This window comes from Gymnoscopelus microlampas (assembly GCF_963454915.1).
Source record: "Gymnoscopelus microlampas genome assembly, chromosome: 2".
NCBI lineage: Eukaryota > Metazoa > Chordata > Actinopteri > Myctophiformes > Myctophidae > Gymnoscopelus > Gymnoscopelus microlampas.
This window is the reverse complement of record NC_139939.1, coordinates 45,862,798-45,885,581: the sequence shown is the minus strand read 5'-3', so window position 1 is coordinate 45,885,581 and position 22,784 is coordinate 45,862,798. Positions and strand designations below refer to the sequence as shown.

Genomic DNA, 22,784 nt, shown 5'->3' with positions numbered 1-22,784 from the left:
ATACATACATACATACATACATACATACATACATACATACATACATACATACAGTATTCAATACATACACATAATTGTTATAGATATAATTTATAAAAATATAAGGTACTAACTTTTAAACGGAACAAAAACATTTAAAAACAAAAGCACATTGTTTCACTTCCACATACACTATGATGCCCTTATTTGATGAATGTGATCATAAGCACACACGGATAGTCTATAAAAGGAGCACAGGAGAATGTGGCTATGATCATTTTAGAATTAATACAATTATACATTGGGGTAAATGCTGCTGTGGCACACTTGTTATGCAAGAGCATGGCCTTAATTCTCCCCAGCCACATTAATGGAAGGTGGAGTGCATGTGTGCGTGTGTGCGTGTGTGCGTGTGTGCGTGTGTGTGTGTGTGTGCGTGTGTGTGTGTGTGTGTGTGTGTGTGTGTGCGTGCGTGCGTGTGTGTGTGTGTGTGTGCGCGTGAGAGAGAGAGAGACTAATTGACTGAAATTGCGACTTTGATTAGGTGTCTGCACATAGTTATGCATGTGTGCGTTTGTGTGTGTGTGTGCATTTATATTGTGTCTTTTTGTGTCCGCAGGTTCTGTTAGCGGACACATCTTTCAAAGGAGGATCGTGCTGACAGACAGACGATGACTTCACAACTGAGCAGATGCAGGACTTCACAACGTATAACTTGAGTGAGTTGTTGGTTTCCCCGACTGCTTACTTAGGGCACAAAAAGGCCTGATGTCAAAGCATTGTTTGCCACCCAACTTTTGTTTTGAAATGGGTGACTGATGACCAACAATAATTGTTTGAGGACCTTCCCTGCCTCCACAGCCACCTGCGGCAATTTGGAGTTTGTTTCAAAGTTAGGACTCCATCTTATTTAGCCTTGAATTTAACTGAAACCTGGACACTGTTGAACTCCAAATGTATATTAACACAACTTTGTAATGGAGATAATCTTGGAAATTAAGTTTAGTTGAAGACCAGGTATACCTGTGGTTGTCCCTCCTGTTACTGAAAAAGAACAACACAATTATTTACCTCTAACATTTAACAGAATATTTTGACAAACCTTTTCCTACAACTCAGTGAAATACTGTAGTGCAATATTATTTTCAAAAACTGATCTAAGGTGATTTTACAGAGAATACTGTATATCTGCACCGGTCTTTTCCGCCGTAATTGCTCTGGGTCTCAATGAAGCATTCTTAAGAGAAATGCCGGATGTTATGGCTTATTTATAACTTGTTTGATACAATGCGTCATCTGCTATTTTCTGCGACCGATGAAGTATAAATACAGTATACTGAATGAATGACTAGAATAGATGAAGAGGAGACTTACCTCCTCATTAGTACCAGATGCCGTTGCCGAGGGGGACCAGAAGGGAGGTCCTGGACATCCTCAGAGCAAACGCACAGGGCAGATTTGACTTAATGTCCATCCTAAACAGATTTGCGGTCTATCTTTGGGAGTTGAATGGAGAGTGACTTGGATCTGAGGACCTTACACAACAGCACACGCTGTCCCAAGTGACTAACAATAGCGGAATTTATGGGAAGTCGGTAAGATAATTTTATAGCCACAATATGCAGGGGGACAATTTCAAGAGGGATGAATGCCGATGGCAATTGGCATCTCCCTTGTTCACTGTAAACAATTAGGAATAAAAAGATGGCTAAAATAGAGGAGTAATAAAGGAGTAAAGGAAAGCATCAATTCAGCTGTCCACAATTCCCCTTTTTACATCCTAACATAATTAACTACCCTGTATCAGAGCTGGGAGCTCACATGCCAGATTGTGTATTTCATATATTACTTGGGGCACATTCCTTGTCTTAAGATTCCAAAGTCTGAAGGACGTACTGATAGAAGTTCAAAAGCTGCCATGTTTTTCCAGAGGCCTCTAGAGTGAGTTTCATAAACCCTTAATAGAGTGTTTAATGCATCATGTCTCTCTGATGTGGCTTTGGAATTGTAAACCAACTGGCAGTCCTGTAAATATTAACATAGGGGAGGTCATAAGGCGTGTGCATGTGTGTATTCCAGGTATGTGTTCTCTCCAATTGCTGCATCCTATCACATTTGCACAATACATGTCATGGTTTGTTTATGGAGGGTTAGCAGTTGGCAAGAAAATGTACAAGCATCTCCTTTTGGGAGTTTGAGACCAGTGTAACTTTGGCCAAAGTGTGGTTTCGTTAAGTGTTTCCACTGGCCCTCTTCAACTCATCAATGAGTCAAGTCGTAAACAAAGGTAGACGAGTATGCACACTTGCTCACTGAACATCTATACAAACAACACCTCAGTAAGGATAAACAGGACTGCAAGAGCACAATGCATCAATAGAGAGAGAAGGGGTGAATAGAAGCCACAGAACACAAATATAATCTATTAACAGTCAACAGTTCCATGGTCCTGTTATAGCTGAGGCTGTCTAACCTCATAACCCACTTCTTAATCTAAAACATCAACCAGACACCTCACCTCCTGGGGCCATATGTATCAAGGGTGTATACACATACAAATTATGTATGTATGAAAAGGAAACGACGTGCGAAGGTGCGTACCTCTCTACATAATCTATAGGAGGTGTACACTGATGTCCAGGTTATTACAGTATATTCTGGGGCAGGGTCATGAGGTGTGATCTGTGTAACGTCTGTGTATTTCAAATTGGTGCTTTCTGTTCCCGATCAAATAAGAATGGGCTACTTTATTGCCCATTCCGTATGTTTAGGCTGCAGGCAATATATCTTCGATTTAATGCACTTTCCCTCCCTCAGGGGCAGTCATTATGAATGAATGGGATCATTCATTTCTCAAAATAACAGCAAAACAACATTTGGGAATCGCTGTCTCCCTAGATGATGGTGACGATGCCACTGACAGCTGTTTGGCCCAAGATACCAGCCATGTGCTGGTCCAATGGAGAGTCTCCCCTTCTCCTTCAGTGACTCTTGCCTTGTGGGCACTGATCTGCTTTTTGGCCTCAGTTTTTAAGTGCCGACACTTCCTTTTATTTCTTCCACAATGCATTGTTCTGAAACAGCGCTATAGCGTTACGGCACAAGCCAATGTCTCCCACTCTTCTTTTTCTTTGCCAATACTACACTACACGTCATATACAGTAATATTGTTTAGCATTTGTTACTGTACCTCCTCACCTAATGTTTTGATTTTAAAGTCTGTTAAGTTATGCTTTCCCCCCTACTGTTTTTTCAACCATTGTCTTTGACATTTTAGACTTTATAGGCTATTAACGGGTTCATTGTGGGAGTTTTTCCAACCATTTAGGGGTAAAATTGGGAGTGGGTACTGTACGTGCACGTGCACATAATTCCACACCAATTTCTCCCCCAGATGATAACAAACTGGTGTATGTTTTTTCATACATCTGACATGAACTGCACAACCATGTGTACTATGCATAGTGTAGATGTTGCGCAAAATTTCATGCATATGGCCCCAGGTTACATTTCTCTTCCTATTCTTAAAAATCTCAACGCTTTGGCATATGGTTAAGTCCGAAAACTAAGCGCTTGCCTTCTTTCACTGTTGTTTCTTATTTGTTTCGTTTTTAGTTTTTTTTTACAGAAATGACCTAAAATACACTCATTTGTTAACACTTCAAGTCCTCATACAATTCTTTTTGCCGTCTCTATATTCTTTCGTACACATCCTTCAGGAGAACCCATTCACGCATCATTTTCCTTTACTCAATCTATTCCCAATTCCAGAAAGTCCTTTCCCTCTCACACAGCTGAACTGTGGACCTGGACCCAGCCCGCCTCTGTGTAGGCCCCTGTCACATGCCAGTAGACTGCACCCATCAGTTTGCTCCAGATGATTTGCACCTCCGTTGTGAAGCATTCTGGGAAATCTTCCGCTAACACTTCTAGCATCACCCCACTCAGGATCTGGGAGAGGGAGAATCTGTATTTAGTACAGTATGTTAAGTAGAATGGGGTGAAATATGATCCTACTATGAATAGGATTGGTAGTTGAAAGGCCACAAAATATGATAGATGTACTGTAAAGGTGTAGAGAGAAAGAAATACAATGATGGGAGCAAGTCAGATAGTAGCTATGGGAAATTCAAATAGAAAACAATGCGTTTAAAATGTGTGCTGTTCAGTGTTGTCGTATAGCTGCATCATTTGCATGTTCTAGCTATGGTACATCAAGCACTGGAGAAGTTGCCTCGGCCTCTGAGAATAATCAGTTTATATAATGGAAATCACATAAAATATGAACATGGAAAACAATGAAAAATATAGCTGCAAGCAGCGATAATACGGGGCCAGTGAGAGAGAGACAGACAGACATGGAAACTGGAGAGGGAGAGAGTAATGGAAACTGGAGAGAGAGAGAGAGAGAGAGAGATGGAAACTGGAGAGAGAGATAGCCATGGAAACGGAATAGATTGATGAGAGAGAGAGAGATGGAAACAGAATGGATAGATTGGACATCTCAACCTATTGCCATTAACAGGAATCGAACTCTCAACCTTCGGACTAATAGGCTGCAACACTACCTATAGTGCTATAGCTTTGTCCAGGCTGATGTTGTCTGTTGAAGATCATAAACTCTTGCCTTCTGTCATGAACCAAGCCAACACTAAGATCACTCGTTCACAAACCATTTACCAATAGAGAAATTGTATGTCTCTTCGCTACCGAAAACAGTGAAAGCAGCTGATCTACAAGCTCAGAAACACGTTGCTATCTGAAAAGTTTTGAGATTGTAGATCGGCTATTTTCAGAATGAAGTATGTCATTGAGAAATCGTACTCTCAAATAAGCATTTGAGGTTATCTTTACCATTTGCACATGTATTCATTGATACAGTCATGTTGTTTGCAATTCAACTTAAATTAAGTCTGCATCAAGTGAGGCTTGAACTGGCGACCTTGAGATTGTGAGGCACTCATTTAAGGGAGACGCCATTGGACCAACAGACAAGGAACTATGAAAAAGGAGATGACACAGATGATACAGTTTCACGCAAATAGCTGAAAAATCCTGGGTTTAAGTGTTTTTCAAACTGCTCAAAATTGCGGACAATCTAAGGGCGGAGCTTACTGGTCAAAGCGATACATGTGTTCCTCATGAGTCAAGGCACAAGTGTAAGCAAGTTTCACGACTTTCGGCCAAACGAGGCATGACTTATGCCTGTTTAAAGTTTGCATTTTCGAAAAATTGCTATAGCGCCCCCCTTTGGCCAATTGGAGTAAGATTGGTTTCAGTGATATTTGGAATGACCCTCTACATTTCTGCAAAGTTTCAAAGAAATGTGAGTCTGCATGTATGTTTTAGGCGCAGGAGCCAATGACTGTTTTACATATAATTCAAAATGGTGGGCGATCTAAAGGTCAGAGGTCAAAAGTCAGACCACAAAAGTTGTCGGGCATGAAGAGACGCATGTGCGTATCGAAGTTTCATGGTTGTAGGTCAAACAGGGCATGAGTTGTACCTGTTCAAAGTTGGTACTTTCAATTGAGTGCTATAGCGCCACCCTTTGACGAATGAGTGTGAGAATTATTTCTTGGTAGTTTTTCATGAGCATCTACCATATGGCCGAGTTTCGTAAAAAGCGTATGCACGGTTAAGCCAGAACTGGCAAAAACAAGTATTTTTCAAACTGCTCAAAATTGCGGACAATCTAAGGGCGGAGCTTAATGGTCAAATCGATACGTGTGTTCCTCATGAGTCAAGGCACATGTGTAAGCAAGTTTCACGACTTTCGGCCAAACGAGGCATGACTTATGCCTGTTTAAAGTCTGCCTTTTCAAAAAATTGCTATAGCGCCCCCTTTTGGCCAATTGGAGTAAGATTGGTTTCAGTGATATTTGGAATGACCCTGTACATTTCTGCAAAGTTTCAAAGAAATGTGAGTCTGCATGTATGTTTTAGGCACAGATGAATAATTGTCATAAAACTGTAATAGTTAAAATCTATCTCCTCCTGGGATTTTTGAGCAATCTGCACGAAACGTTTAACACTTGAACTTTGGACCACTGCCTACAAAAATTTCCAACGGATTTTCCATAAGTGAAAAAATGCAGAAGTTAGGAGCCAATGACTGTTTTTCATATAATTCAAAATGGTGGGAGATCTAAAGGTCAGAGGTCAAAAGTCAGAGGGTGAAAGTTGTTCAGCATGAGGAGACGCATATGTGTATCCAAGTTTCATGGCTGTAGGTCAAACAGGGCATGAGTTGTACCTGTTCAAAGTTGCCATTTTCAATTGAGTGCTATAGCGCCACCTTTGGACGAAAGATTGTGAGAATTATTTCTTTATCGTTTTTCATGACCATCTACCATATGGCCGAGTTTCGTAAAAAGCGACTGCACGGTTCAGCCAGAACTAAGATTAGCCTTGAATTGAGAGGGAGCGAAAAACAATTCGTAATATAGCTGCAAGCAGCGATAATACGGGGCCAGTGAATAGAGAGAGAAAGAGAGACATGGAAACGGAATAGATTGAAGAGAGAGAGAGTGACATGGAAACAATAGATTGATGAGAGAGAGAGATGGAAACATAATGGTTTGATTGGACATCTCAACCTACTGCCATTAACAGGATTCGAACTCTCAACCTTCAGACTAATAGGCTGCAACACTACCTATAGTGCTATAGCTTTGTCCAGGCTGATATTGTCTGTTGAAGATCATAAACTCTTGCCTTCTTTCATGAACCAAGCCCCTGTTTCACTAACACTAAGATCACTCGTTCACAAACCATTTACCAATGAAGAAATTGTACATCTCCTCAGAACCAAAACTAGTGAAAGTAGCCGATCTACAAGCTCACAAACCATGAAAAGTTGTGAGATTGTAGATCAGCTATTTTCAGAATGAAGTATGTCATACGTTGAAAAAACGTACTCTCAAATAAGCATTTCAGGTTATCTTTACAATTTGCACATGTATTCATTGATACAGTCATGTTGTTTGCAATTCAACTTAAATTAAGTCTGCATCAAGCGAGGCTTGAACTGGCGACCTTGAGATTGTGAGGCATTCATTTAAGGGAGACGCCATTGGCCCAACAGACAAGGAACTGTGAAAAAGGAGATCACACAGATGATACAGTTTCACGCAAATAGCTGAAAAATCCTGGGTTTAAGTGTTTTTCAAACTGCTCAAAATTGCGGACAATCTAAGGCCGGAGCTTACTGGTCAAAGCGATAGATGTGTTCCTCATGAGTCAAGGCACAAGTGTAAGCAAGTTTCACGACTTTCGGCCAAACGAGGCATGACTTTTGCCTGTTTAAAGTTTGCATTTTCAAACAATTGCTATAGCGCCCCCCTTTGGCCAATTGGAGCGAGATTGGTTTCAGTGATATTTGGAATGACTCTCTACATTACTGCAACGTTTCAAAGAAATGTGAGTCTTGCATGTATGTGTTAGGGGCAGATGAATAATTTTCATAAAACTGCAATAGTTAAAATTTTACACATGAACTTAGGACCTTTGCCGACAAAACAAAAGCGGCGGATTTTCCATAAGTGAAAAAATGCAGAAGTTATGAGCCAATGGCTGTTTTTCATATAATTCAAAATGGTGGGCGATCTAAAGGTCAGAGGTCAAAAGTCAGACCACGAAAGTTGTCGGGCATGAAGAGACGCATGTGTGTATCGAAGTTTCATGGTTGTAGGTCAAACAGGGCATGAGTTGTACCTGTTCAAAGTTGGCACTTTCAATTGAGTGCTATAGCGCCACCCTTTGACGAATGAGTGTGAGAATTATTTCTTGGTAGTTTTTCATGAGCATCTACCATATGGCCGAGTTTCGTAAAAAGCGTATGCACGGTTAAGCCAGAACTGGCAAAAACAAGTATTTTTCAAACTGCTCAAAATTGCGGACAATCTAAGGGCGGAGCTTAATGGTCAAATCGATACGTGTGTTCCTCATGAGTCAAGGCACATGTGTAAGCAAGTTTCACGACTTTTGGCCAAACGAGGCATGACTTATGCCTGTTTAAAGTCTGCCTTTTCAAAAAATTGCTATAGCGCCCCCTTTTGGCCAATTGGAGTAAGATTGGTTTCAGTGATATTTGGAATGACCCTGTACATTTCTGCAAAGTTTCAAAGAAATGTGAGTCTGCATGTATGTTTTAGGCACAGATGAATAATTGTCATAAAACTGTAATAGTTAAAATCTATCTCCTCCTGGGATTTTTGAGCAATCTGCACGAAACGTTTAACACTTGAACTTTGGACCACTGCCTACAAAAATTTCCAACGGATTTTCCATAAGTGAAAAAATGCAGAAGTTAGGAGCCAATGACTGTTTTTCATATAATTCAAAATGGTGGGAGATCTAAAGGTCAGAGGTCAAAAGTCAGAGGGTGAAAGTTGTTCAGCATGAGGAGACGCATATGTGTATCCAAGTTTCATGGCTGTAGGTCAAACAGGGCATGAGTTGTACCTGTTCAAAGTTGCCATTTTCAATTGAGTGCTATAGCGCCACCTTTGGACGAAAGATTGTGAGAATTATTTCTTTATCGTTTTTCATGACCATCTACCATATGGCCGAGTTTCGTAAAAAGCGACTGCACGGTTCAGCCAGAACTAAGATTAGCCTTGAATTGAGAGGGAGCGAAAAACAATTCGTAATATAGCTGCAAGCAGCGATAATACGGGGCCAGTGAATAGAGAGAGAGAGAGACATGGAAACGGAATAGATTGAAGAGAGAGAGAGTGACATGGAAACAATAGATTGATGAGAGAGAGAGATGGAAACATAATGGTTTGATTGGACATCTCAACCTACTGCCATTAACAGGATTCGAACTCTCAACCTTCAGACTAATAGGCTGCAACACTACCTATAGTGCTATAGCTTTGTCCAGGCTGATATTGTCTGTTGAAGATCATAAACTCTTGCCTTCTTTCATGAACCAAGCCCCTGTTTCACTAACACTAAGATCACTCGTTCACAAGCCATTTACCAATGAAGAAATTGTACATCTCCTCAGAACCAAAACTAATGAAAGTAGCCGATCTACAAGCTCACAAACCATGAAAAGTTGTGAGATTGTAGATCAGCTATTTTCAGAATGAAGTATGTCATACGTAAAAAACATACTCTCAAATAAGCATTTCAGGTTATCTTTACCATTTGCACATGTATTCATTGATACAGTCATGTTGTTTGCAATTCAACTTAAATTAAGTCTACATCAAGTGAGGCTTGAACTGGCGACCTTGAGATTGTGAGGCATTCATTTAAGGGAGACGCCATTGGCCCAACAGACAAGTAACTGTGAAAAAGGAGATCACACAGATGATACAGTTTCACGCAAATAGCTGAAAAATCCTGGGTTTAAGTGTTTTTCAAACTGCTCAAAATTGCGGACAATCTAAGGGCGGAGCTTAATGGTCAAATCGATACGTGTGTTCCTCATGAGTCAAGGCACATGTGTAAGCAAGTTTCACGACGTTCGGCCAAACGAGGCATGACTTATGCCTGTTTAAAGTCTGCATTTTCAAAAAATTGCTATAGCGCCCCCTTTTGGCCAATTGGAGTAAGATTAGTTTCAGTGATCTACAAGCTCAGAAACATGTTGCTATCTGAAAAGTTTTGAGATTGTAGATCGGTTATTTTCACAATGAAGTTTGTCATACATTAAAAAAACATACTCTCTCCAAGAAGCATTTCATCATTACCTTTAACAGTTGCACATGTATTCAATGATACAGTCATGTTGTTTGCAATTCAACTTAAATTAAGTCTGCATCAAGTGAGGCTTGAACTGGCGACCCTGAGATTGTGAGGCCTTCATTTAAGGGAGACGCCATTGGCCCAACAGATAAGTAACTGTGAAAAAGGAGATCACAGAGATGATACAGTTTCACGCAAATAGCTGAAAAATCCTGGGTTTAAGTGTTTTTCAAACTGCTCAAAATTGCGGACAATCTAAGGGCGGAGCTTACTGGTCAAAGAGATAGATGTGTTCCTCATGAGTCAAGGCACATGTGTAAGCAAGTTTCACGACTTTCGGCCAAACGAGGCATGACTTATGCCTGTTTAAAGTCTGCCTTTTCAAAAAATTGCTATAGCGCCCCCTTTTGGCCAATTGGAGTGAGATTGGTTTCAGTGATATTTGGAATGACCCTGTACATTTCTGCCAAGTTTCAAAGAAATGTGAGTCTGCATGTATGTTTTAGGCACAGATGAATAATTTTCATAAAACTGTAATAGTTAAAATCTATCTCCTCTTAGAATATTCGAGGGCGAATAACACTTTTCAGCCTATTTTATTTGTCATTCATAGTTACACGGGGAGTAAGTTGCAATACCGTCTGCCCGTCAATAGGGGGCGATAGAAAGATCAAACTAGGAAAATATAATAGGAGAAGAAGTAGTTGTATTACCACTCCAATCCACTGGGGGGATGCGTTTGTTGTAAAGTTTAGTTGAAATGTAAGAAGAAGATAAAAAGTAGGCGGTTGGGTACCTTGTCAATCAAGAGCGGGGGGCGGGGAATGAATGCTATTGGTTGTGTAGGTTGTCAATCAAATCATTGATTGGGGGGGGGGGGGGATATTATTATGATTATTATTATGTAGGCTATGTATTTCCTGCTCATTTATGATGTTACCAGAATGATAGGCTGACATAGACAGGCAGAGGTGGATACTATACATTCATGAAGGGGAGTACTGCTTGTTTGGAAGGCTGTAGCCTAGGTGATAAATTCCTTAAAGTTACTTATCTCCAGAGGAGAGAGAGAGGGCCTCAGATGACATGGGGGGTGAGGGGTATTGGTCAAGTGACTTCCAGGACACCCATGGGTCCGCTTCTTTGGAAGGCTGTTGGTCATAAATACCTTAAAGTTACTTATCTCCAGAGGAGACAAAGAGAGGCTCAGATGACATGGGGGGGGTGACGGTAGGCGAAGCGTGCTATTGGTCAAGTGACTTCCAGGACACCCATGGGTCCATGAGGATAGAGGGAGAGACTGATTTTTGGAAAGTTTCATTCCAGTTGAAGACGTCAGAATTGTGAGTAGAGGAGACTTGATGATTATATGTGCTGATTATGTTTATTGTTTATGTGAAAATCCAGGGAGAGTGGGAGGGAGAGTCTTGTAACAGTGTTTTTTGGGGCCCACCGTGTGTGTGTGTGTGTGTGTGTGTGTGTGTGTGTGTGTGTGTGTGTGTGTGTGTGTGTGTGTGTGCACACTTGTGAACAAGCCATTCTTTAAAACCACAGAACTCTCCAAAGTGCAAATGTTTTCATATGTGGTGCGAGGCGTTGTGAGCTTGTAGATCGGCTATTTTCAAATAGCCTAGGTATAAAATTGGGCTAAAGTTGTGGTTTGATTGATTGATTGATGTACTTTATTTAGTGTTACGACCCTTTAGGTCTAGTCTAAGGATCGCAACATAATGATGGAAACCACAGCACTTGGATGTATTAAATTGTATTTATTACTCAAGAATGGCAGAAGTAGAGTAATAATGAATACAATGCGTTTAGTGAACTTGGAGTAAATAACAAAGCAAATGAATACTACGACAAAATACTAGAATGAATGAATAAACAAAAGAATGGAACACAAAGAACTAACAGAACAGAAGACTCCTCAAGAGCAGTTCTATTGGGCAACATAGTCATTGGTAGTTCATAGAATATGTGGTGGTGGGGGAAAGGAGGGACAGAGTCTCCGCTCGCACTAGTGAGTGCATGGTGTTTCCCCAACAAGTGTCAGATACGAATGAGCCTTTGTCGGACATCTGCAGCCGGCCTGTCAGTCGTAACCATGGAAACGGAGCAAGCAGGCCAATCCGTGGGGGTGATCACTCCCCACGTGCCGATCCGTCGTCAAGCCACGCCCCCATGCCACGGGAGCCGCGTTGCCATGTTCGGATATTGTAAGCGGCTTGGGGGCACTATTGGTGGTAGTTTGTTTTTGGCGTTGGTTGTGAAAGCGCAGGTGGGTGTGGGGACGCGTTGTGAGCTTGTAGGTCGGCTGTTTTCCAAGAGGCAATGTATATGTGTGAAGGCGCTTTGTTTGGACTTCTTTTCATACACCTTGTTGCTTGTAGGGCTCTCTTTGTTTGGCCTTGTTTTCATAGACCTTGCTGCTTGTTTATTGCGCGAAGCCTGGCAACCCAGGTTGCAGCGCGATGTCCCATTGTTTGACACATAAACGTTAATAAGAGCTGAGATTTGATGACATTGAAAAGGGGCAGCTTCACGACTACAAACAAACAAACAAACAAACAAACCAACAAACAAACAAACAAACAGAGGTTTGTCAAATTAGGATAGTATTAACCACATGAACCCCAGCATGGGGGGAACATAAGCCAAAAATAGCCGATCTACAAGCTCACAACACGTCGCTTTGTGAGCTTGCAGATCTGCTATTTTTGGTAGAGAGATTTGATGTTGACAGAAAAGCATTTAAGAAAACTAGGTCCGTTTTTACTGGAAATAGAGGGTTTAAGTAGGCTACATAATAATACAATAATAACTGTATTTAGCCTATATAGCACTCTTCAAAACATGAGTTACAAAGTGCTGAACAGCAGTTAATGTTTATTTTTTATTATACACGTTTTTTTATATATTTTATAAAGCTTAAGAGAATAACATAGTTAACAAGTAAGTTAATTCTGACGCGAACGGTCTTTTTACCACCTGTCTCAGTAGCAGGGAATTCATGTCATGGCATCAGGCCAGGTTTCATTGGTGAGGAAAATGGAATAAAAAAATAAATAAAAAGTTCAGTTGAACGTTTGAGAACCTTCAAAAAGCAGGTTTTTGAGGGATTATTTTTATTTATTATTTATTTAATTAATTTGTAAAGGAAAAATTGTAATAGATTTTTTATAATCAAATAAATTGATTTAACACTTTAATCAACCATATGTTATACTTATAAAAAATATAACACACAAAGGTGTTGTGCAAAATAACAACATGTCCCAAAAATATAAAAAGTTACTCTTAAGGCTATCATATAATGATTTACTTATATTGACTGTATCATAGCTGTTTCACTCATGATACAATGTCTCTTTATTATAATATTTTATAATATAAAAGTAAATAATATTTAGAGAAATTCAAAGTTTGTAGCCTACTTAAGATGTTGTGAAAGTTTAATATTTAGAGAGATTCTAAGTTTCAAACGCAAAAGTAGTGGTGAATTAAGCAACTGGATATTTATTATATTTAGACTGCATGTTTCCTTTAAAGTTTAATGCACGTCTCCCCACCCCCGCCTCCGCCCCCCCGCTACTGAGACCGGGGGGTAAAAAGCGGAACCCGGATATGCTTTTCCGGAAGCAACTCGGGACGGTCTTTCCCGTTTTTTTTAACATGGGAGTGGGTGGGACTTCCGGCGATATAGAGGGGCTCAGTCATAGATATATCTATGGGCTCAGTCATATGTGGGGCCCATTTCAGAGAGGAGCACTATATCCAAGGGGATCTCATCTCCCATAGACTGGGATTCCGGACCGGGTGAGACTTTTAGAAGACGCTGTGCCGTCTATACAGTGACCTGGCCAACCCTCTGGGAGTGGACGATCTGCTGCTGCAGTAAACAAACTTGGTTTATCTCGGGTAAGTGTGGATCTAATCTAACTAGCTTTTTGACGCTAACATGTGTTAGCATTTGCAGGACGTTATTCAATGTAGATAATCTGTAGGTAATGTTTACTGTCCGCTCATGGAGTGAGGGTGAGTACAATGCAGTGTTGAAGAGATGTTCCAACTATCAAAAGTAGCGGTGGAAAAGGTACTCAAATGTAAAAGTAAAAGTACTCTGTTACAAATAAACGTCCGGAATTAAAAATGTACTCACAAGTTGAGTACAAGTACAAAAGTATTGGTATCAAAATGAACCTCTAGAGTTCGACACCTTCGTGCCACTGCCGAAGTGGGGGTCGGGGGACCACCGTGGGCGAAGGGCTCCTTTTAGGCTTGTTTTCATATACCTGGTTGCTTTTTTCTCTCGCTAAACCTGGCAACACCGACCGCATGGGGCCGCACGCAGAACTGTTGTTTATGACGTTGTTTGTAATGTTTTCACGGGAGAGCCGTACATGCCCGTACACCGCGAGTAAAAGTACGCGCATGTTTGAAAATAGCCGATCTACAAGCTCACAACGTGTACAGTACTTGAATAAATGTACTTAGTTATTTTACACCACTGGTAAGCCGTCTGTAGCGATGCCAAAACAGAAGGGGAGACGGTAGCCATGCTTCACATGACGCTTGTATACAACCATGACGCTTGTATTGGTGCCGATTCCCCCTGGTTTATAGCGGTGTTCTATTTTTCTCTCACATGTACACACACGGTCAGATTTCAAATATAAAGAGCTTATCCCCGAGCAACGGATGTTACAAGGCGACCCGGACCGTGGTAAGTACCCGTATCTCCCGTATTGTTGAATCAAAAGCATTTTAATCCGATCGCCGGCCATTTTCTCCAAATTGTCTCCGATACTTTCAACCATGCGACACTAATGGTTGGGAGGTGTATTGCACTCTGATACATTACCAAAAAAATAAATAAATAAATGACCGGCGATCGGATTAAAATGTTTTTTTATTGAACAATATGGGAGATACGGGTACTTATAGCGGTCCGGATCGCCTTGTAACACCCGTGGCTCGGGGGTAAGCACTTTATATTTGAAATCTGAACGTTTATGTATGTGAGAGTTGAAAAAAAAGAACGCCGCTACAAACCGGGGGGACTCGGCACCCTGACTGTCATGGTATGACAGTGTCATCGTATGACAGCGTCATGGTATGACAGTCATGTTTCAGGGCTAGGGAGGATAGAAGCTACCAGCATTTCCCTGAACACTATAAGTATAAATGTTGGTGATGTGAGCCCTCAGCTAGGCGAAACTGAGCAGTTATAATGCTATTCAACAGTGGTGGGAAAAGTACTCAAGTTTTGTACCTAAGTAAAAGTATCAATACTGCAATGTAGAAATACTCTGTTACAAGTAAACGTCTGGTAATTCAAATTTACTTGTGTAAAAGTACAAAAGTATTGGCGTCAAAATATACATACTATACAAGTACTAAAAGTAAGAGTAGGCTACTCATTATGCAGAATGTCCCATTTCAGACGTTATCATAGTTCTAATAATGATTGAATACTTTATTACAGTTTGTAAAGACAAGCACAGGGAAGTACAGTTCAATACAAGGTCACAAGTTGTGAACTTGTAGATCGGCTATTTTCAAATAATCAAAGTTTAAATAGGGGTGAAGTGGCGTATGTTTTGTAATAATAATAATCTATCTATGAAGTAACTAGTAACTAAAGTTTTAAAATAATTGTACTGGAGTAAAAGTACAATATTTTCCTCTGAGGTGTAGTGGAGTTGAAGTAAAAAATACCTCAAATTGTTACATACATTTTTATTTGTACAGTACTTTAGTAAATGTACTGAGTTACTTTATACCATTGCTATTCAATGTCTGATATCCTATGTACATTTAGTATCATGTGTAGTAAGTGATCTATTTGCAGGCTCATGTGCAAATTAAAATGTTACAAATTGTTATCCACATGCAAATGCTTGAGGTACAAGAATATCATTGTGTAATGCAAGCTGTTTCCTAAGTCAGTGGCTCTCATTGTAATGTCAATGACACGTTAGGCTGCAGACCCCATTTGAAAATATGTTGTACTGTAGACTATCTTGTCATGTACAATTAGGGTTCCTACACAAGTATGGAAAGTCTGTAATAAGTGTTTTTCATGGCATTTCTTTGGAGCAGGCAGCAAATGTGTTTTACCACTGTGTAAGAGCACAGGCCTGAGTGAGATTGATTCCTTGAAAGCAAGGTTATGATCAGATCAAGTAGATTGCATATGAGCATCCCTTAGTTCTGTTACTGTAGTCTAGGGGTTGAAGATATACAATTATTTCCAATATTTGAAAAGGTTGAGAACCACTGAGCTAGGTCCACAGTCCGTGCCCTGCCTGCGGTCTAGGTGTTGGAAGTGTAATTAATAATAATGGTGAAATTAAACTTTTTCTCATTTTAATGGCTACCTCCTGTAAACACTGAATTCTCCTTTTTTTTTAACAACAGACGCTTCAAAGCCACTCAGCGACTCCTGACGTGACAGAGGAGCCTATGATGATGGAGGAGGAGGAAGCTGGTCCATCATCTGAACCCTCTCTTCCACCCTCTGAGCCACACAGGGAACACAAGGCAACTCAGTATAGCTACCGGAGACCACCACACCGTTCTTTGGGTAGGTTTTAATTTGCTTTGCACGTTTTAGCCAACAGTCTTTTTTTATAGAGAACGGTTACCCTTAAATTATATCAATTGTTGTTTTTTATAGGCATCCAGGTTATACCCCAGATGTTGTCCTTAGGGACACAGGCAGTCCCCCAAATGGTGTCTGTGGAAACACAGACAGACATTTCAAGCTTTGAGGCCAGTCCGATGCAAAGCCAATGCACCATCTCTCAGAGTGATAGCGAGCAGTCAGGTGAGGGGCCGTGCAACCAATTATAATCGTTATTGATTTGATTAAGCTATCATTTTTTTCCCTACCGAATGAATGGCCTATAACGACGTGAGGCTGCTGCTCAAAGCCCCAAGATGCTGTAGTGCCAGTCAAATGTTTGTAGAAATAAATGTACCCACTTGCCCTGCTGTATTACGAAACCTGATGTATAGATTTATGTACAGGTTAACAGACTTGGTGAACAGCATCATTGTATCACTCTCTAATCCTGCCAAGAGCTCTGTTAGGCTGTCATCTAAGCTATGGAGACACTGGCGCTCTAGCCTGTATGTGCAGAGATAAGGCTGAAAGTCCTGCCTTGTTTGTATATGCCTTGTTTATTTATTGTTTTGTTTTTATATGTTTTAAGTGTTCCTCACTATGGACCCCCCTGTGTGTGTCTTGAATAAAGATTGAATTGAATGATATTAATTGCTTCTAAAATCAGAATGTGTTAATTATGTTGATGAACTAATCGATGTACCGACTAATCATTTCAGCACCAAAGAAAGGTGATGACAATTGGGTTCCAGAGGCTGATGACGAGCTCTTCTCTGAGAACTCTGATGACTCGCCACACCTGGAAGCATCCTCTGCCCCTTGGTAAGACACACTACACAGTTACACTAATCTGTTCATGTCACGATACTGACTGTTCTTCAGTTTTAATCAAACTTTTTTTTTTTTTCCTTTATTTTTTCTCAGCTATATCGATAAGTATATAGTGTGCCAACTCATGGAGCTGTCTGCCACTTGCCCGAGCTGCTGTGAGGCCACGCAAGCCAGCATACTGAGACAGGAGGCGACATTTGTGAAAATCCAACGGGTAAGATTTTATCCTGCACCTGTAGAAAGACCTGGTGGCGTTTACCCTCTTGGAATGCGTCAATGTCATGCATTCACTTTTCATAGTGGACTTCATGTGTTTTGTCTGATCTTAGTGCAGTTTGAAGCGGGTTATCACTTTGCATTATGCTAGTGCTTTCAATCTGATTTCAGCATAACACCTTATGCTGAATGCTTTTTTCTTCTTTCTCACTTTATTCCTCAGCCATAAGAAAGTACACACAGACAGTACACCACTGATCATTTGAATATATTTCATAGGTCTGTTCAGCATGTGGATTCAAGAGGGTTTGGCGAAACCAGTCAATGCTGCACAGAAACTTGCCTGAGTGCAACCTGCAGTTGAGTGGAGCTGTACACTTTTCAGGGTGTATGCCCCAGCAGACATTCAGGATGCTCCAGCTATTTGGCCTACAGTGCACCAGCGTGAGCACCTACTTCCACCATCAGCGCTACTACACCATTCCCACCGTCACCCAGGCCTGGCAGAGCCAGCAAGCCAGTATCCTCAGTGAGCTGAAGGAGATGGAAGGAGGATTGATTCTGTCTGGAGACTGCAGGTTGCTCATTGTTATATTCATCATTAGAATATACACATAAGTACAACATTAATAATTTGTATTTGACATTTGGCATCTATCCATCATTTTGCTCTTGCCTTGTGCTTTTTACAGATCGGACAGTCCAGGGCACTGTGCCAAATACGGGACATACTCCCTTATTGAGGACCGGCTGAATAAAGTCATTGACCTTCAGCTTGTACAGGTCTGTTATTCATGCCTCACATTCTACTTTGTTTGTGTTTGGGATTCCCATTTGTTTAGGTTTGTTTTTTGTTTGTCTGTTGTGCTCCAGAGTTCAGAAGTTGCTAACAGCAACTGGTGTGAGATAGAGGGCCTGCAACGCAGTATCAAGTTACTGAAGGAGTAGGACTTGAAAGTCGCAGTCCTCGTCACCGACAGAAACCGCCAGGTACAACACACACACACACACACACACACACACACACACACACACACACACACACACACACACACACACACACACACACACACACACACACACACACACACACACACCAAGGGGCAAGTCTTACATATTTACGATGAGGCCGAAAAAATGTCCAGAGTGGCGCTGTTTTACCCTGTGCCGACCTGCGGTGTCAGAAAGAATTTATATTATTTTTGACAAACTTTAGACTAGATTTTCTTACTGTAATAAAAATACATTCTATATGCTTCCAGTCGCTAGTTTAAAGTCTCCTTTCAATCATCAGGATATGTGTTTTGCTAAATTATGGTCCTATTTATTTTAAAATTGACGATAAAGTAGGCTATTCTCTAGGAGGGGCGGGATGATTTACACACACACACACACACACACACACACACACACACACACACACACACACACTTTCTCTGGTGATAGTTGAATTGACAGAGAAATCATGGGGGATATTGGTGTAAACTAAGGGAGGCCACGTCAAGGGTAACCAAATAAATGTTGGCAGTGGAATTGGCGATATTTACCTCTGAAAGCTGTTGAATAAAGTCTCCTGTGTTTATAAGATGGCAATTTGGTTACAATGGGTCTCATGTGGCGATCAACTTGTGGCAATCAAGAAACTGAGAGGGGCTCTGTGGTGATAGTTAAATTACTTTTTGTAGTTTTTTCACTTTAGAAATAGAAATATTTGAATGTGAATACATTTCAAGTTTACTTGAAGGGTTAGTTAACTCATAAATTCTGCCATATATCTGTACAATTCAACCAATTCTGCAGGTAGCAAAATGGGTGAGAGATGTGCTGTGTGCTGAAGGAACACAACACTTCTTTGACATCTGGCATATTGCCAAATGTAAGTATTTGTCCTTGACACTGCATGGCTACATTGCAGGCAAGACCAATCACAGTAGTTCAATTTTGTCAGTGCGATTTTAAAGTGTGTGTGTGTGTGTGTGTGCATTAACAGCCGTAGGCAAGAAGTTGGATGCCCTTTCAAGAGAACGTGACTGTGAGGTTATAAAGCTCTGGAAGCTGTCTTTTGTGAACCACCTCTACTGGACCGCCGGTTCTACTCCCAGTGGCAATGCAGACATGATGGAGGCAAAATGGAGAAGCCTGGTCAATCATGCTCAAGACATACATGAGCATGACACTCCTGCATTCCCTGCCTGTCAGCATGAGCCATTGGAAGGAGAGGACAGAAACAAGGAGTGGCTTGAACCAGGTATCTATCGCTCAGGAATGTGCACAAGTTCACTTTTTCATGATCTGTTAGTTTGTTGATGGTCTGAATGAATATCCATGTGAATAACCTTTCACAAATATTCACAAAAAAAGCATATGATCAGGGAGAGATTGAAAAATCAGTTGATGCTGATGTTGTATGTGTGCAGGTTCATCAGCAGCTGTTCAACTGGAGGCTCTTGTGAGACAAAAACTGTTCATCAAAGATGTCCGGCAGCTATCTCCCCAGAACCAAACCTACTCTCTCTCGAGGCGTTCCACTCCCTGATGATCCGCTTTGCCCCAAAGCACACAGGGTTCTCTTTCCTTGGAATGCATAGCAGGTACTGTCAGACTATTGAGGATCAGTGTCGTAAGATAATTTGGTTTTGGCAGTAAAAATGTAAATTAGAAATGTCAATACATTGAAATTTCAGAATGATTAAGTAAATGTATTTTGAATGAAAAGATCTTATCCTCATTACAGTAGAATAAAGACTCACCGCACACTCCTGTGTACACAATACGTTTTTGCAATCGGCAGCTACGAGGGTGTGGCGACTCTTATCCCACAGTGTTTATTTTGTTGGCTGGCACCTTGCAAGGACTGGTGTGCACTTGCACCCTTGGTAACTGTGCCTTCATCCTCATCTCTAAATGGAGGAGAGACATGCGCAATCCACCACCAAACTTAGGCAGGTGCTAAGCAAAAAAATATAACATGAAAACTGAACGAGAACGCTTGCACACTGCAGGCTCCAGTTGTATGATTTATTTTATTACACCTGAGTGCTGCTGTGATGTTTCGGGCTCGCGAAACATCACAACAGCACTGTTCTTACAACTGGAGCCCACAGTGTGTGAGCGTTTCAGTTTTCATCCTCATCTCTGACATTAATTCTCATAAAATTATTTCTCATAAAATGTTTCTCCTTTCCATAGGCTCCTTTTAGCAGCTATGCATTACAACCACAATGGCAACAGAACAGTGGCCACTACTAGTGCTGGAGAACCACGCTACGCAGTGTCCTACCCGAAGTTCCGTAAAGGGCAACATGTTGTACATCCCATCAAAGACCAACCATCTTACGGTGTGTGTGTTCAATAACTATTTGGAATTATCAACAATTTGCATATTTGGAAATACTGCTATACTTTTATAATGTGTGTGTTTCAATATAATGCTCTCTTCTCTTCAGACTATGCATTTGATTTGATGGGCTCTTTGAAGGACCAATATGCCAGAAGTCCATCAGCCCTGAGAGCCGTCAGTGAAGGTTTGGCTGCTGCTGCTCCTGCCCCCATTGCAAGAACCTTCCAACAGGTCGACAAGGCTGAAGCTGTGACCCAGTACCTGACACAACAGTCCCGCTTTTCTTCTGGCCACCAGGATCGCTAGCTCTGCTGTCTCAGGCTGATGATGGCAAGGTTGTCATTTTCCAGACTGAACCACAGATCCAGTTTGTTCCCAAGTTTGAGCCGGAGAAAGAAGCCAAAGAACAGCCACAGGAGACATTGCCCGGTTTGAGCAGCCCAATTTACAAAGACTACCAGCGTAGCTTCATCCAGGAGAGGGAGAGAGATATGTTTGCAGACCGCACCATCAACTACAACATCTTCAGCTGTCTTTCAAGGAACCCCTGGCTCCCAGGTTGGATTCTAACCACAACTCTGATTCTGTCTGTACTGGTGCTGATCTGGATCTGCTGTGCTACTGTGGCAACTGCTGTAGATCAATATGTACCCGCTGAGAAGTTGAGCATCTATGGCGATCATCACTTCCTCAGGGCAGGAGGAAGAGGCTGGGCCCCTCCCCTCCAAAGTCAATCTGGACCAGTCTAACATCTAGGAGCCAATACAATTTTAAACTAGGGTAATTTCTTCCTAATAATATAAAGTTGCTCTTATCCCTTGGGTAAAAGACCCTTGTATCTTGCTGTCTAAATGGGAATAACTACTTTCAGCACATTTTCTATGACTGTTGTGTAATATCTTTCTTGCATTTGGAATTGAAGTGATGATGAGCAGGGTGTTTTTTCTGTATATTGGTATATTTGAGGCATTACACTAAAGTAATGGCGGTACAAGCCAAATAGCTTTTGGGGATTTTTTCCCTATTGTTTTCATGTTTTCATTAGTACTCTGTTGATGTACTTATTTTATTGAATATTGCTTTGTTAAACTATTTGTGACTTGAAGTAAAGATTTCCAGGAAAAGCCTAAACCATGTTGCTTTAGAGGAATGCATTGTTGTCTTTACTCTGAAAGCGAGGTTGCAGGTTTTACCTTCTAAACTTAACCTCTCCATCTGGTTTCCAGGCAACCATGCTCCTCACTGTATACATCATGGTCATGAACAAATAGCTGAAACCATGTCCCACATCTTAAATGGGTGCCATGTATACAGGGGACTCTACATAAGTAGGCATGACAGAATAGTGGATTTGATATCTAAAGATATCACTTCTATTTTCAGGTCCTCCATCATGCTGTATAAGCATTCTACTGTGAAGCCGAGCATGTTTAACCTGTGTAACGATGATTCTGTGTTCTCTAACATTTCAGCTAACACCCCTGATGTCATTGTTGTTAATGAAAACCATAGGGAGGTGTTCAGTCTTGAAGTCGGCTGTACTTTTGATTACAGCTTAGAGTAAGCCTTCCTAACCAAAGTGATAAAATATCATCGGCTAGAGCAGACCATCTCTCAGCTAGGCTACAGATGTAAACTTTTTTTTTTTTTTTATCTTCGGTAGTCTAGGACACATGCACAAGTTGGTTGTGAGGGGCCGGCCTCTCCAAAACACGGTCTCTATACCAGTGGTCATAGGTTGACATTCTCCACACAGACACCTGAGTTCAAAGACAGAAAAAAGAAAAGGTCACCGAACAAGTAGTAGCCCTACCAATGAAACCAACTGGCCTCTTGCGGGTCTGTTTCCATTTGTACAATGTCAGAGTGATTAACGTGATTTGAAATAGCAGATTGGAGACCTAGACATTATATCAATGGGGTCTGTGGCCTGATGCATATCAAACTGGGGGTCCTTGAAATTAAAAAAATACTGATAATGAGTTATTTAGGCTACATAACAACCTGGACTATTCTATTAGCAACAGCATTCAAGTAACAATCAACCTATTTGTAGGCTACTTTCTTTGTAAAATAAAAAAAAAGGTC

The 22,784-nt window shown here is 41.0% G+C and overlaps 2 protein-coding genes across 3 annotated transcripts in view; one reads left to right on the top strand and one right to left on the bottom strand.

The window, feature by feature from the left end:
• Positions 1–3,765: 3,765 nt before the first annotated feature.
• cygb2 (cytoglobin 2) overlaps positions 3,766–22,784 on the bottom strand; it is a gene marked incomplete at both ends in the record, with an annotated part of 212,216 nt that continues 193,197 nt past the window's right edge. The window contains one exon of the mRNA XM_084041049.1: positions 3,766–3,930. Coding sequence (XP_083897175.1) covers positions 3,766–3,930 — 165 coding nt within the window. The remainder of the gene's footprint in view (positions 3,931–22,784) is intronic.
• Positions 13,435–21,187, top strand: LOC311033507 (uncharacterized protein). Of its 2 annotated transcripts, XM_084041027.1 has the most exons (13): positions 13,435–13,599; positions 16,102–16,267; positions 16,361–16,510; positions 17,029–17,131; positions 17,234–17,354; positions 17,636–17,934; positions 18,049–18,139; positions 18,230–18,346; positions 19,157–19,232; positions 19,347–19,604; positions 19,774–19,947; positions 20,546–20,694; positions 20,803–21,187. In XM_084041027.1, the coding sequence occupies exons 2-8, from the start codon at positions 16,147–16,149 to the stop codon at positions 18,302–18,304; spliced, it is 960 nt and encodes a 319-aa protein (XP_083897153.1). In that variant the 5' UTR covers positions 13,435–13,599; positions 16,102–16,146; the 3' UTR covers positions 18,305–18,346; positions 19,157–19,232; positions 19,347–19,604; positions 19,774–19,947; positions 20,546–20,694; positions 20,803–21,187. The 2 variants fall into 2 exon arrangements, with proteins under 2 accessions (XP_083897153.1, XP_083897152.1); XM_084041026.1 differs by having other exon boundaries at positions 18,049–18,346.